Below are 14,364 nucleotides of genomic sequence, written 5' to 3' on the forward strand. Positions count from 1 at the left end.
AATCCCCAATCTTTTTAAGTTGTCACGGTGTCTTCTTTAATCGCTGCATGAATGAAATGATATTTGGTAAGTACATTTTTGAATGCCATCAAGATGAAGAAGGAGTCCTATCGGGCCTTTTTGGCCTGTGGGACTCCTGAGGCAACTGATGGGTACCGGCTGGCCAAGTGGAACGCTGTTTCGGCAGCTGCCTAGGCAAAAACAGGGAGAAATTCGGTGAGGCCATGGAAAATGACTTCCGGACGGCTTCGAATAAATTCTGGTCCACCATCTGGCCTCTCAAGAGGGGAAAGCAGTGCTCCATTGACACTGTGTACAGTGGACATGGGGCGCTGCTGACCTCTACTCGGGATGTTGTGAGTTGGTGGGGAGAATACTTTGAAGACCTCCTCAATTCCACCAACACGCCTTTCTTTGAGGAAGCAGAGTCTGGGGACTCTAAAATGGACTCTCCTATATCTGAAGTTGAAGTCCCCAAGGGAGTTAATAAGCTCCTCGATGACAAGGCCCCATGGGTGCATGAGATCCGCCCAGAGTTATGGGGCTGTCCTTGTTGACAGTGCCTCTGGATTGGCGGACCAGGGTTGTGGTACCCCTTTTTAAGAAGGTGGACCGGAAGGCGTGTTCCAACTACAGGTGGTTCTCACTCCTCAGCCTCATTGGTCATTTCAGGGGTGCTTGAGAGGAGGGTTCATCAGGAAGTCAGATTTCAGACTCAGGATGAGGTTTTCGTCCTAGCTGTGGAAAATTGGACCAGCTCTACACCCTCGGCAGGGTGCTCGAGGGTGCATAGGAGTTCATCCAACCAGTCTACATGTGTTCAGTGGGTTCGACCGTGTCCCTTAGGGAGTTCTGTGGTGGGTGATTTGGGGAATACAGGTTACGAAATCCACTGATACAGGCTCTTCAGTCCCTGTACCACTGATGTCAGAGTTTGGTTCACATTCCCGGAAGTCAAATTAATTTCCACTGAGGGTTGGACTCTGCCAAGGCTTCCCTTTGTCAGATTCTGTTCATAACGTTTATGGACAGAATTTCCTTGCACAGCCAAGGTGTTGATGGCGTCCGATTTGGTGGCCGAAAAACCAAGCTCTTGATTTACCGGTCGGTCTGTGTTCCTACCCTCACATATGGTCACGAGCTGTGAGTCGTGACTGAAAGAACATGGTCCCGGATACATGTTCTTGGCCTGGGCATCTGATTAGGGTGCCTCCTGGTTTCCTCCCTGGTGAACTGTTCTGGGCACGTACAACTAGAATGAGACCCGGGACACGCTGGAGGAACTATGTCTCCCAGCTGGCCTGGGAACGCCTTGGGATTCCCCCAGAAGAGCTGGACAAAGTGGCTGGGGAAAAGGCTGACTGAACTTCCGTGCTCAGCCTGCTAAGATTGCTACCCCTGTGACGCAGCTCCGGATAAGTGGTAGAAAATGGATGGATGGATGGATCGATGAATGGATGAATGCTATGGTAGTACTAAAATACTGCGTAGCATCAATTTGAGTGTCAAAACTGAATCCAGTGAACAAATCATGGATGTTTCTTGCATCAAAATGAAACCAAACTTGAATATGGGTGGTAAATGATGGGCACAACGGTAATGGTGTCATGTGATTTAAAATCCACCTTGTGTAAACCAGATTGCCCAGAAGACCGTGCCACTGGTATGCCTGAATGAACACAAAAGGAAACGGTGCCACCTATATGTGCACTACCCCTCTGATTAGGAACAGATTATGCAACTGCAAAACATACTTTACATAACCGGGGATGGTTATGTGCTAGCCTGAATAAACCCTTTGTCCCCAAATTAAAGATGTCATTTGAGCCAACTATTTACAGTTCATGTCACGGCAGTAGCTTGCGCACGATAAAATATATGTATGGATGTGTATGTATGTATGTGTGTAATATATGTACGGAGCTCATCTTTCCAATGGGGCATAGAAACTTGGTCCATCAATGAAATCACATGTTTGAGTGAACAGCGTTGTTTTTATTGTAAACCATTAACCACCATCCATCCATCCATCCATCCATCCATTAACTTTTTTGTTTGTTTTGCTAATGTGGTTTCCTACAACAATGCGTGTCTGTTCTTTTTATTTTTTGTGCATACTCATAATCAGAATTATGTTATGCTGTTTTAAAATCAGATATACTGTCCTTTTATTAGAAGGACCATGTTGTAGGCTACGGCTTGGCCCTTCCCTTCCCATGGATCGTTTGTTTGACAGTTCTAAGAATACTGGTGGTGATTCATTAAGTGGTTTAGAAAAAAGTGTCTCAGTCGTGTTGCATGAACTTTATTTTACTTTATTTTGTCATATGTGCATTTCATAACCCAAACCATCCACCCTCCCCAAATGATCAAACGGGGTTGCGTTGGCAACAGTGTGACGTATTTTAAAGGCTAAGAATAGAATCGTTGAGAGGAAAGCAGGTCTGAGGCTCTTAGCTTCTGTCTTATATATGCTTTTCTCCTTCCCAAATGTTTTTCCTCTGTGACACTGCAGGTTAACAATGCAGTAAAACTGAAAGTGTGATGTGATAGCAGGCTGTATGTGCACGTTTGTAATTTACCTAACAAACCACCTGAAATGTGCATGTACTGGCTACAGCTAAATGCATGCAGCACTCACACTCTCCTTGTTATGAAACTGAACCCCAAGTATAACAAAATGAGTCATGGGCTATTTATAGCTACACCAATATATACATCTGTCCTGTGCATTATGGGGGCCTGACGTTGTGTCTATGCTGTTACATAAATGTGTTTTGGTCTAAAAACATTAGCATTTGTTTCATGACCGAAAATATGGTTATTTCTATTCATAGATCGTCACTTAATTGCCTAAAGATAGTTTTCTGAATCTGAATAGCCTATGTGGAACGCTTGTGGATAGTAAGTTAGAGAGTTCTAGGAAGGGATCATTTGTCCTGCACATCTCTCAGCAAGAACGAAAAATAAATACAGTGCAGTGTTAATGATAAAGAAAATAGCAGCAAATATGTAACAGAGAAGAATGAGTCAGGTGTGCTCGTGTCATAGATGGATATAAATTTGCATACTGTTAGTTGCTCAAGTTTTTTTTCTCATTGGCACTTTCAGGGCCTGACATAACCAGACAATTGGCTGCATCTCATAAATGCCACTGGGTGTTATCACATTAGGTAACCTTATTCGTAAAAAGTAGGCCAAGCTCATGTTTAGTTTGCTGCTGTGTTGTTGCGGTACGATCTGTTCCTGCAACAGATTTTATGAGCTTCATCATTTGGAAGTAAACATAGTCATCAAAGTGTGCGGGTAAAACTAGAAGTGGTGTACAAATGGGGCAAACCGTGGTAGAGCAGTTAGTCAGGAGCAGTTCATACCAGTGACAGTGAGCTGAAAGTGATTAACGGCTTTGACCTTCTTTCTGTGATCGGCTAACTATGTCAGCCACCCTCGTGCCCTTTCGCAAAGACTTTCCTCGTGGTCTATTTTGGGGTGGAAATAGGCTCCTACGGGGGACTTGATGTATCATGGCCTTATCTGTCAACTTCAGCAAGCATCTCCAAACTCTAAATCTGTTGGCACCTCACTGGCAGTTTTTGTAAAGGGAATTTGCTAGTGTTAACACTCTTCACTGTCTGGTTTATGGATTGCGTAACACCCTTGTTGCCCAATGCTGCTGATGTTAGACTCCTTTGAATAAAGATGAGCTCAGTAGAACATTTTCACTGCTACAGCCATAATCCCCAAAAATACACATCCCCTTTAAAGTAACATATTACGGATAATTGACCTTTTAATTGCGTGTTTGCAGATATTTGCATCTCTGGTGTGCCTGCCCACACATCAACCAAACAATTGAAATCAAACAAACAACTCAATGCTTTATTTCTTAGCTGGCATAAAACGGAGAAATATGATGATAACCATAGAATTATTTGTGGTATTTATTGTGACGCAGGACATTTTCGCCAAAGCTGCTTAGTACAATACGGTGTGACAACAACTAGACGTCAACAACAAAAGAGCTGAACATACACCACAGTAATCCTCAATCTGCGCATTTGTGAGGTGTTTGTCACACAATCTCACAGTTTCACTCTAAGGCAGAGGAGATCAGAAAATGTAGAGCTACTTATAGTCTCCAAACAATTACTCCAATTATTCAACCATTCTCAACATTTTTTTCATTAGATCTTGTAAGACTTAGACGTTTTTAAAGTTTCTAAGTCACACTGCATATCTACATGGTATTTTTTGCCTGTTGCCGCTTCAAGTGAGTTGTGAAATGAATCTTTAGTGAAAAATATTCCATTATTGGTTCTTTCTGTCACAGCAAGAAACATGCCGTTCATTATTTGCCAACTCATTCATCAACTCATTTAAGCCTCGGTGCTTTGTCTTTTGCTTTTGTTTGTTCAAAGCATATGTTTAGTTTACAGCTTTAAGGAAGCCAGCTCGCAGCCCTCTTGTAAATTCTTGTGTGTGTTGTTTCTCCCTCGCCCCTTGCAGGTAAAAGAACAAGAAAGGTCAGTCGTTCCATTAGGGGCTTGAATGTCAAGAATTTCATCTTAAACTTGATGTACTTCTTGGCTTACTTAAGTTTCTTTTCTTACCACACTGACTTGAGTTGACTTCAGACTACCATGTTACTTATTGTATTGATGCCTGAGAAAAACAGTCCAAGCTCCTATCATTGAAGCATTATGTAAACAACATGATCAAATTGTAGCCTCCTAATACGACTTGCTCTAAACTATATTGAAGTATAGTCAATAACTACAGAATTAGCTTTTTCCTGATCTTGTATCCACAATGGTGATGTACTTTATGTTGACACACACACACACATGTGAAAGACATAAGGCAGCATTTCCGCACCCATTTCTAAAGAAGCCTGATGCAACACTCCTTTCAGAAGTAGAACTTCAAGTGTCAGATTTATTTCATAAGGCAACCAGATCTGTGATGTAACTGATTTCCTGTTGCGTAAACCAAACAGTCGCTATGACCCTGAACATTTTGTTTCTTAAGACAACACTGCTGTATTCTTTTCATGTAGAAATAATGTCACTGGGCCATTCAATGGTTGTAAGTACATTCATGTAAGTTACAGAGATCATTGTAAAGTACAATTAGGATTTGCAAATCATTATTTTGTTTAATAGTTAATTAGTCCTCACTGACCCTGAGAATTTACGAGATACCTCCAGGGTGTTTCCTGAGCCAGCAGGATTTCACTCGCAAATTAGACAACTCACTCTAAATGCAATACAAGGCAGTGTAATGACTTGCAGTTTTCAAATAGTTCAACCTCTGTGGAGTGTCCTCAACTGTCAGTCTTCCCATAATACATGAAGACTTCTCTAAAACGGAAATTGCAGAAACATTTTTTTTTATATAGACTGTGGTAAAACACACCTAGTGTAGCTGTATCACGCAAACCATAGCTGAATGCGGAGCATTTTTTTAATGTATGTTGGTTAGCATACTCAGTGAGGTCTTTTTTCCTAGTCATAACCTGCTGCTGCTTTCGAAATTGACGGGTGGCATCAACGGCAATGTAGTTTGTCTGGGGGTGGTTGCACCACATCCAGTCCTGTTACAGCGGCAATAATTAACATACACACATAATTGACAATGCTAACGTTTATCGATTGTGGTGACAAATCTAACTCATGAACAAAAACCACATGGTTCTGTAACTGCATGTCATCATTTAAAAATGTACCACTAATAAGAAAGACATTATGATACAAAAGAGATGTCAGACTTTTTTTTTTTTCTGGAATAACAAAAAAATAGCTCCTTGTGGCTGTAAAGCCACCGGCCTTTGTCTCTATCAAGAGCTAGCCAAACAATGAGGCGACTGGGGCTCAAAGTGTAGCTCACTATATAAACTTGAGCATGTTTGCTTGCTCAGCCAGTTTACTTATGTGATATGATAATGTCAGTAGAGTTGTCTTGTCAGAGCATACATCACACTAACAACAAAACAGGTTAGTTGAGCCTTTTGACACAGCGAGCTCTAATTATCCCATGTTGTCTACCAGCCAGTAAAAAGTCTGGTTGGTGTTTCCACTTCATATTGATGAAAAGTATGAGTCAGGAGCACGAGCTCACAGGCCACTTCATTGGGAATGTTTTCTGTTTACAATTAACCGTATAAGACAGGTTTCAATTTAACACACAATGTTTTTGCAGTTGTTGTTGTTGTTTTGGGTTTTTTTTTTTTTCAAATTCTGACCTTTGATGATGGGTTGTATAAAATAAATTATACTGCGTGATGGTTTATGACTTGTTTTTCTGTAAAACATGGAAAAAATGTCCCTCATTTCTGTTAGATTAAGTATATATTCATATGCAATTTGCTACATGTAAGCTCATTAAGTGGCGTTGCATTGTACAGAGACGCTTCTGATTCTCGGCCAACATATTACCGCTGCACTGGATTGCAGTGGCGTAACATTGCTTCATTATGACGCGCTTACCCAGAAGGGGGAGGAGTCGATGAGGTCAGATGACGGCGGCATCTGCTATTTGCGGCAACGGTCGGGAGCTTTCCTGCACAGGGCGGTCGGTGGGGGAGGGCTTATGAGAGTGGTCACTTTGGAAGGCGGTCCCACAGCGTCCAATTTGCACACAAACAGGACCCCAGCCGGTTCATGCGAGGATAGAGACCGTCCCAAGCTGAACTAGGCGTTACAAATAAGCGGCAGCCGGTGAAGAACAGCCCATACGGCTCATAATATTAAGTAACATAACAGAGAACAGAGAGCATCTGCAGCGAGCACGCACGGACCGAGAGCACATCTTCCCGAATTGCCATCACAGGTACAACTATTTCGATTTGGATAATTGTTATTATTTAAGTAAATCTCTGTGATGTCTTTGAATTCATTTTGTTATTTGACTTTTTCAACTATTCTATTTTGTTTACATTATATTCGTTTCCATTTTTATCTGAAAAAATAAGTAGCACTTAAATGTCCTGGCGCGTTGTGTGTTAGGTGATAACGATAAGATAGGGATGCTGCTTTGGAGTGAGGTAAAATGCTATGGTCTGTTCTCGTCTGGGCAGACTGTGAATGGGGATCAGTGTGTTCCCGTCAGAAGTGGGTCGGTCGTCCTGTTGGCGGTAGACCGGAATTGAAGTCTATTTAAAGGATCAGGCTGAGAGAGTACGCTTTCTAAAAGTATCCTGTTTATGGGTTAAGCAAAATTCAAATGTAGGTCAAAGTCATGCAGAGCAATATGACATTTAAAAAACAGTTACGCCACAACACCGGCTTTGTGTCAGGTAACGTCAGGCATTGTTACATATTGATCGCATATTACGGTACAAGTTGCTCCAGTTTCACTGGAGTAATGTAATAGACAGTTACATAATATTGTGTTGTAATGGCTGTTGCGTAACCATTAAATCCTTCCTTTGTGTCTCCCTCGCCACTAGGTAGCACTGTTGCTTCGGTGTTACATCAACGCAATGTTTGAGGAAGTATCCCAGGAGATGAGGGTGCAGCAGGATGCGGCGATGCTCCACCCACTGGAATCCCCGGGAGAAGGAGAGGGAGTACCTCCGTCCTTCCCAGATGATCCCATGTCCGTCCTGACCTCCAGCAACCTGTTGGCTCGCTCCCTGCTGGGCCGCACCGCCGCCGTCAAGCGCAAAGAAAGTCCCTCGTCCAGCATCCGCCGCAAGCGTGAGTTCATCCCGCTTGAAAAGAAGGACGAAGGCTACTGGGACAAGAGGAAGAAGAACAACGAGGCGGCAAAGCGTTCACGGGAAAAGCGTCGCGTGAACGACATGGTCTTGGAGAGTCGAGTGCTGGCCCTGCTGGAGGAGAACGCTCGCCTCAGGGCCGAACTGTTGGCACTCAAGTTCCGATTTGGTTTGGTGAAGGACGCGTCCCACGCGTCCATCCTGCCCCTCTCCGCGGCTCCTCCACACACCCCTCCGAGTGTGACTCCCCACTATTATCTCCTCAACTCCTCATCATCACACACCAACAACCAGACCGGTCAGCCGAGTGGGCGGGGCTCCAGAGACGTTGGCATCCTGTCAGAAGACTCTGGGTTTTCCACTCCGGGTGGGTCCAGTGTTGGCAGCCCAGTCTACTTCGAAGACCGGCTCAGTGACCATGAGAAATCCTCACCACGCAGAGCAGAGGATATGACCATGGACCTCTACCAGTCCTCTGCTGATGTCCACCACAGGGTGGACCAAGCCGAGGCTATGAAGAACCTCCCCCATAAGCTACGTTTCAAAACGCCCGGTAACTGTGAGACGGGCGATGCGGCGGGGGATCCCAACAGCACTCGACACAGCCCAGCACCTCCCATGGTCGAGGTTCCGCGAGAGACCCCGAAAGGCCAAGAACTGATTAGGGGTGAAACAGGAGAGGGGCACCCGGGCCCGTGGCTTCCTCTGCAGGGCGATGGAGGCAGGAGGGGGAGACAGTCCCCCCAGTATGTCCCCTCACCCTCAAACTTCAGCCTGCAGCCTCCTGATCAAGGACACACAGTGGTGAAGCATCAGCACGAGAACAACTACCTGAAGTCTCAGCTTAGCTCTTTGAGCAAGGAGGTGGCTCAGCTGAAGAAACTTTTCACAGAGCAGCTCATGGCCAATGTCAACTAAAAAGCACTCTGAAAAAGGAAAAAATACTCTCTGAACTGAAACCTCTAACAATGTGATGTATTTTGTTTTTCAAATACTGCATTATTTTGTAAGAAGTGTCTAGATATATTCCTTTTGTAGTCTGCTGTTAGGTTGCACGCCCCAGGCATGGAGCTTCCTTTTTGTGTCAGATGTACAATGTTCTCCCGTTATTCGTGGTGGTTTTGGGAATAACAAAAATTGCCTATAGATGCCACAAGATGGCTGCAAAGTAATGCTTTAATTGCTTGAAGTGGAAGTCAACCCAAACACTGTCTTTAGAGCATATGTTCTATGTAGGCCCACTAGTTGAAACATGGCATTCTGACTAATATGGCAGTTGTGCAATATGAGCTAAGCATTAAAATACATCAGTTTTTGTCCATCTCAGGGTGCGGCCATTTGCCTCTTGCTGTCAACTTAAAATGACATCACACACCCTCAGGGCTCAGATAATGACCAATCACAGCTCAGTTTCAGAAAACAGGTGAGTCGTGATTGGTCGTTACCTGAGCCCTTAGCAACAGTGTAGTCATTTTCAGAAAAGTGACAAAATGGCCGCCGCCCCCTGAGATAGCTAAAAACAGGTGGATTTTGCTGCTTAACTCATATTCCACAAATGCAGTATTAATCAGAATGCCATGTTTCAAATACTGGGCCTGCATAGAACCTATTCTTGAAAAAAAACGTTTGGTTTGACTTCTTTAAATGGGTGAGTTTTTCATCAAATAACGGAGAAATGGTTGCCCAGAATATCAGCGCATAGGAAAATCCACTGTATGTTAATTTCTAAAATCCAACGCACTGTGACAACTAAAGACTGTAGATAACATTACACCCTCAAACATTTTCAGTGAGCATTTTGGCACATGGTAAACAAAAGTGTTTGTAGTTCTGACTTCATATGATTGCAAAATGTTTGTCCTATTGAGACAAGTCAACTCAACAGATAAGCACATATATGGTAGCGGGTACACACAAAATTGAGGTAAACTAATAAAAACTCAAGACTCTTACGTTTCCGTCAATGTGTTGATGTTTTCACTTATGTGTTTATTTTCAAGCAAAGCAGTCGAACACTGTTACTGTCTGTTATTTGTCCACTTCTCTGTTCATAATAAGTTTGAATGGTGTCTGTATATTTTTGTTTCAACTAAAATAAACGTTTCATAAAGTCTCTGCAAGTGTATTATGTTCACGATGTCTTACTCAATCAATTCCATAGAAAGTGTTCACTGTATTTTAAAAGGATTTAGCAAAGTGTAACGATGGTTCGTCTCACTCGGCATGTACAGTTGGGAAAAGTTACAGTAAGAAACGCAGAGAAATCACAAAGTCTAACAAAAAACTGACAACCTCTGGGATCTGTTCTAGTATTGAGCCAAGTCCACCCATAGCTGAGTAATGCCGAAATCTATTTATGGCTCTTAGACAACCAATTTCTCGTCTCACGTGCAGGAAGTCATTTGGCTCTGCTCGTTTGCCGGCTGCATCGTTTTTATTTTAGTTGTCCAGCAGGGGGCAGCAAAGACAGTATCATCGAGGGTCACTGTATACCTCTAATTCGTATTCATCATGCAAATGAAATGACCCACGATAATCTGTTCTTATTTTATCAAGTTAGTTGACGTGGTGATGAGTTAAATTCAGCAGCTCTGCCTGTGTATTTTTGTTCGTTTAATCATATTCATGTGATTTAATCTGATCTGTTTAAAATGTTTTTGAATAGAGCGTTTTATATTGGTTTACGGAGAGGATCGTTTTTTTTATCCATCTCAATATTTGTGAAAGCCAACTACAGCAATTATTCATTTTCTATTCAGTTTATCTTCACTAGGGTCGGTTGGTGACCTACAGGCTAGAGCTGAAGGCCACACTAGCTGACTGCGTGAGCTAGGTGGGATATACCCTCAAATGGTCGCCCCCAAAAAATCACGGGACACCTTCTGACTATGAATGTAATTGTTTCATCAATTCTTATACATTCGAAAGCTATGTTTTCAAAATAAACTGCACAATATTGTGGTGGAATGGAAAGGTGAAAATGCCGCTGATATGCGACAGATGCTGAAGGTGTGGAGCAGGGTGGAGAAAGGAATGTGATTGAATGAAGCCACTGCAATATGTTTCTACTCACATCTACGTAACTCACAACCCCCTCTTTCCCCCAATCTGTTGACCCCCCCAACCAACACCACCACCACCACCATCCTTCCCTTTTTTTAGTCAAGGGATAAAGCCTGTTGCTAGGCAGGCAGTGCGACAGTTGCCATGGGAACGCTTGCAGACAGAGCTGGGGGGGTGCTCGGGTGGGGATAAGGATGGGGTGCAAAAAGAAAGGAACGCTGTAGAGACAGAGAGAATGTGTGTTTTTATGGGGGAGGGGCATCCCTGTGCACATGCAGCCCATGCATCAGCCCCTTCACTGCTATTTGTCTCCTTCATCAATGGAGGGTAACAAAGAGTGCCACTCCAGATGATCGCGTTTTAAATTCCATATTAAAAAGGCGTCATTTTATAAAGAAAATGTGGAGGTGATACTCGTTGAATGTTACATTTGATCAGGTTCATACTGTAGATCTGGTTTCTAATTTGTAAAACACATGCATAGAATATCTTATGTGTACACACAACCTAGAACCAGTTTTTACAGTCATCAAATAAAACGAAAGGTATGCGCTCCGAATGATTATGCAGCTAGAATTGAAGTGAGATAAACATCACACATAGGAAGACCACAGTCAAGGTTTGAACCCCAAATTTTAAAACTATATGAGGCTGCCCAGGTGAGTCCAATTACATGGAAATTATCAAAGGAGGGTGTTTCACATTATTTGGCAAGTCACAGTTTTTATGCAGTCCTACTGTGTCAAGTTTACATCTTCTCCCCATGCTTGCATTTTTTTTCACAAACTCCAGTTTTCCACTCACATCCCCAAAACATGCATTTAGTTTAATCAAAGATTCCAAATTGGCCATACATGTTGAATGTGGGTGCTTACGAATGGCTGGCAATCAGTCCACAGCAAGCAGGGTCAACCTCACTCGTGATTGTAATGAGGACAAACTCTATCGAAAAAAGATGCGGTAGGTGAATGTATGTTGATGTTGTTGTTGTTTTTAAATGAGGATCAACATTTTGGCTAAAATAATGGGGAGTGTAATGGGTGAGAAGGGTAAAATGACCTCTGAAAAATATGTGAAGTTTTAACTGTCAATTTCCTGCCGTTGTCTTAGAAGAAGAACTGTGCCTTCCACAGTGGAATAATTTTCACGAAAGACAACAACCCATCCCACGCTGCAAAAAAAATACCAATGGAGTTGTGGCTTCTGTGGGTTATACAGGGAGAAAAACTCATGGTGGGGTGACCATCATCCCCTGGTTGCAACCCTATGACAACCTGCTGAGCTCCTTCAAAGGAGCATCTTTGAGGGTGGGTGACAGTATATCCCAAAAACAACTGTCGGAGGCCATTTTGCATCATCAAATGATATGACAGAAAATATACTCAGAAGTACAACAATAGTTGTTAAGCTATTGAAAATGCGATACAACCTATCAGTACTTATTTTATTTTTAACTGCAGCAATTAGGAACACTGTATTTTGATGAATTTGCCACAACAAGTCAAGTCAAATTTATTTAAATAGCCCTTAATCAGAGGAAAGTCTCAAAGGGCTTCACATATGCACCAGATCATATACACGACATCCCCTGATCTTTACCCCCCACAACAACATAATTCTGTCTGTTATGGCTTTGTTCAATAAAATCCATCTTATTATAGTTGTTGATCTAATTGTTGATGATTAAAAAAACACCACTCACTTCTGTTACTGGCCAATTGGGAAAATAAACAAAAACATCATATGCATGCTAATGTGGAACACAGTGTACTCACGAAGGCAACAAATGGGCACAATCTTAAAGACATTAATCGCGATGAACTACAATTAGATATTCAGATGCACAAAGCAAAAAAACAAAAAGCAAAAAAGTCAAATTAATCACATCATGAACAACTGGCAAGAGGACACAAACTGGCATGCAAACTGCAGCCCTCACATTGTCCACTTCAAAGATGGTCTGTGTTAACAAACCAGTTTGTTCTCAACCCAATATGCTGCGCTGATCCCCCCTGCAGTGCAGTCATGATAGCCAGTCAACTATTGAAGCTGCCTCACAGTCCAACTCCTCAGTTACACTAAGTTGAGTTGTTGCACCAGAACAAAATAGTTTTAACACTCTCTGTGTGAGGGATTCCCACACTTCAAGCCTGCCAACATGGTAAACAGTCCTGCTTGTAATCAAGCTGAATGACAACATGAGCTTCAATAGCAGCCGGGTTATGCAACACTGTGTGGAGCAAGAGCAACACTCTGGAAAACACTGAATGTGTATCAGGTCCTCTTGGATTAACCTTGGAACAGTCTTTGCTATGGGATATTAAGTTTCTGTAACCTCAGCCAAATGCAACACTTGCGAAGTAAGAAATTGAGTTTTGATGGCTGTTTGGTGGTCAAGTACGACCCCATTCATTTTATTCAGCAGATCTGTCACTTTTCACTGTAACAGTTTCCAGTTGTATCCAGCTTTGGGACCATTCTACTTCAAAATACCATACATCTCTTAACACCACATTGACTTAATACCACCACAACATTGACACAATTATCCATCCATCCATCCATTATCTATACTGCTTGTCCTCACAAGGGTCGCGGGGAGTGCTGGAGCCTATCCCAGAAGTCTATCCCAGCAGTCTTCGGGCAGTAGGCGGGGGACACCCTGAATTGGTTGCCAGCCAATCGCAGGGCACACAAAGACAAACATCCGCACTCACAATCACACCTAGGGGCAATCAACTTACCATGCATGTTTTTGGAATGTGGGAGGAAACCTGAGTACCCACACAGGCACGGGGAGAACATGCAAACTCCACACAGGGAGGCCGGAGCCGGGATCGAACCCACGACCTCTGAACTGTGAGGCGGACGTGCTAACCAGTCGACCACCATGCCACCTGACACAATTATAGAAATCATTAATATTACATAAAAATGCAATATAAAAGCATGTAAATGTGCCAAATAAAACCATCTGGAGCAGTTTTGATTCAATATGGATATAATTGCATAACAAAAACATAAACCGTTTGAATATAATCCGTAATAATTACTTCATGTGTGCAGATTGCTGAAATCGTGTTTTGCTGTAGTAAAAGTTGGCTGCAGCAAGTTTTGCTTTGACCAAGCATTTAGAGGACAGAAAAATACTGACATCCTCGAGAACCAGGGAGCCTATTGGATCAAGAAACAGTCCAGAGCTGGGCATTCCGTCCCAGGGACGGAACGGTCCGCCCATATTGTGGATGGTTGGACGGAGGACGAGAACTCTTTTTAAAAGGCCAGACTAAGCAAGGACGGAGGTATCTTTTTGTCCGTCCCTCTAATCGTCCCTAACCGGGTCAAGTGCCGGCTGATGTGTTGTGCTGTCTTTTAAAAAGCAAGACTGCCTGCACAACACTGGAGTGCTCATTTTCACGTGTGTTCCCTCCCTGCAAAATTGTTCTCACAGGCATAGTCTGCCCTCTAGTGGACGCCGGTTTCACTGACGAGGGAAAAAAAGCTATAAGTGGAATATGTTCGTTCTCCTCCCAAAATAACATTGCCTAATTTTGCAATAATTATTTTTATTGCGAAATCATGCA

At 42.9% G+C, this 14,364-nt stretch overlaps 1 protein-coding gene across 1 annotated transcript; it reads left to right on the forward strand.

Annotated features, from left to right (window-relative positions):
- Nucleotides 1–6,570: 6,570 nt before the first annotated feature.
- On the forward strand, nt 6,571–9,830 carry nfil3-6 (nuclear factor, interleukin 3 regulated, member 6). The gene is made up of 2 exons (XM_086056531.1): nt 6,571–6,828; nt 7,448–9,830. The coding sequence occupies exon 2, from the start codon at nt 7,481–7,483 to the stop codon at nt 8,633–8,635; it is 1,155 nt and encodes a 384-aa protein (XP_085912657.1). The 5' UTR covers nt 6,571–6,828; nt 7,448–7,480; the 3' UTR covers nt 8,636–9,830.
- Nucleotides 9,831–14,364: the final 4,534 nt, after the last annotated feature.

This window comes from Filicampus tigris, chromosome 16 (assembly GCF_054856515.1).
Source record: "Filicampus tigris isolate MCC_2025a chromosome 16, RoL_Ftig_1.0, whole genome shotgun sequence".
Taxonomy (NCBI): Eukaryota; Metazoa; Chordata; class Actinopteri; order Syngnathiformes; family Syngnathidae; genus Filicampus; species Filicampus tigris.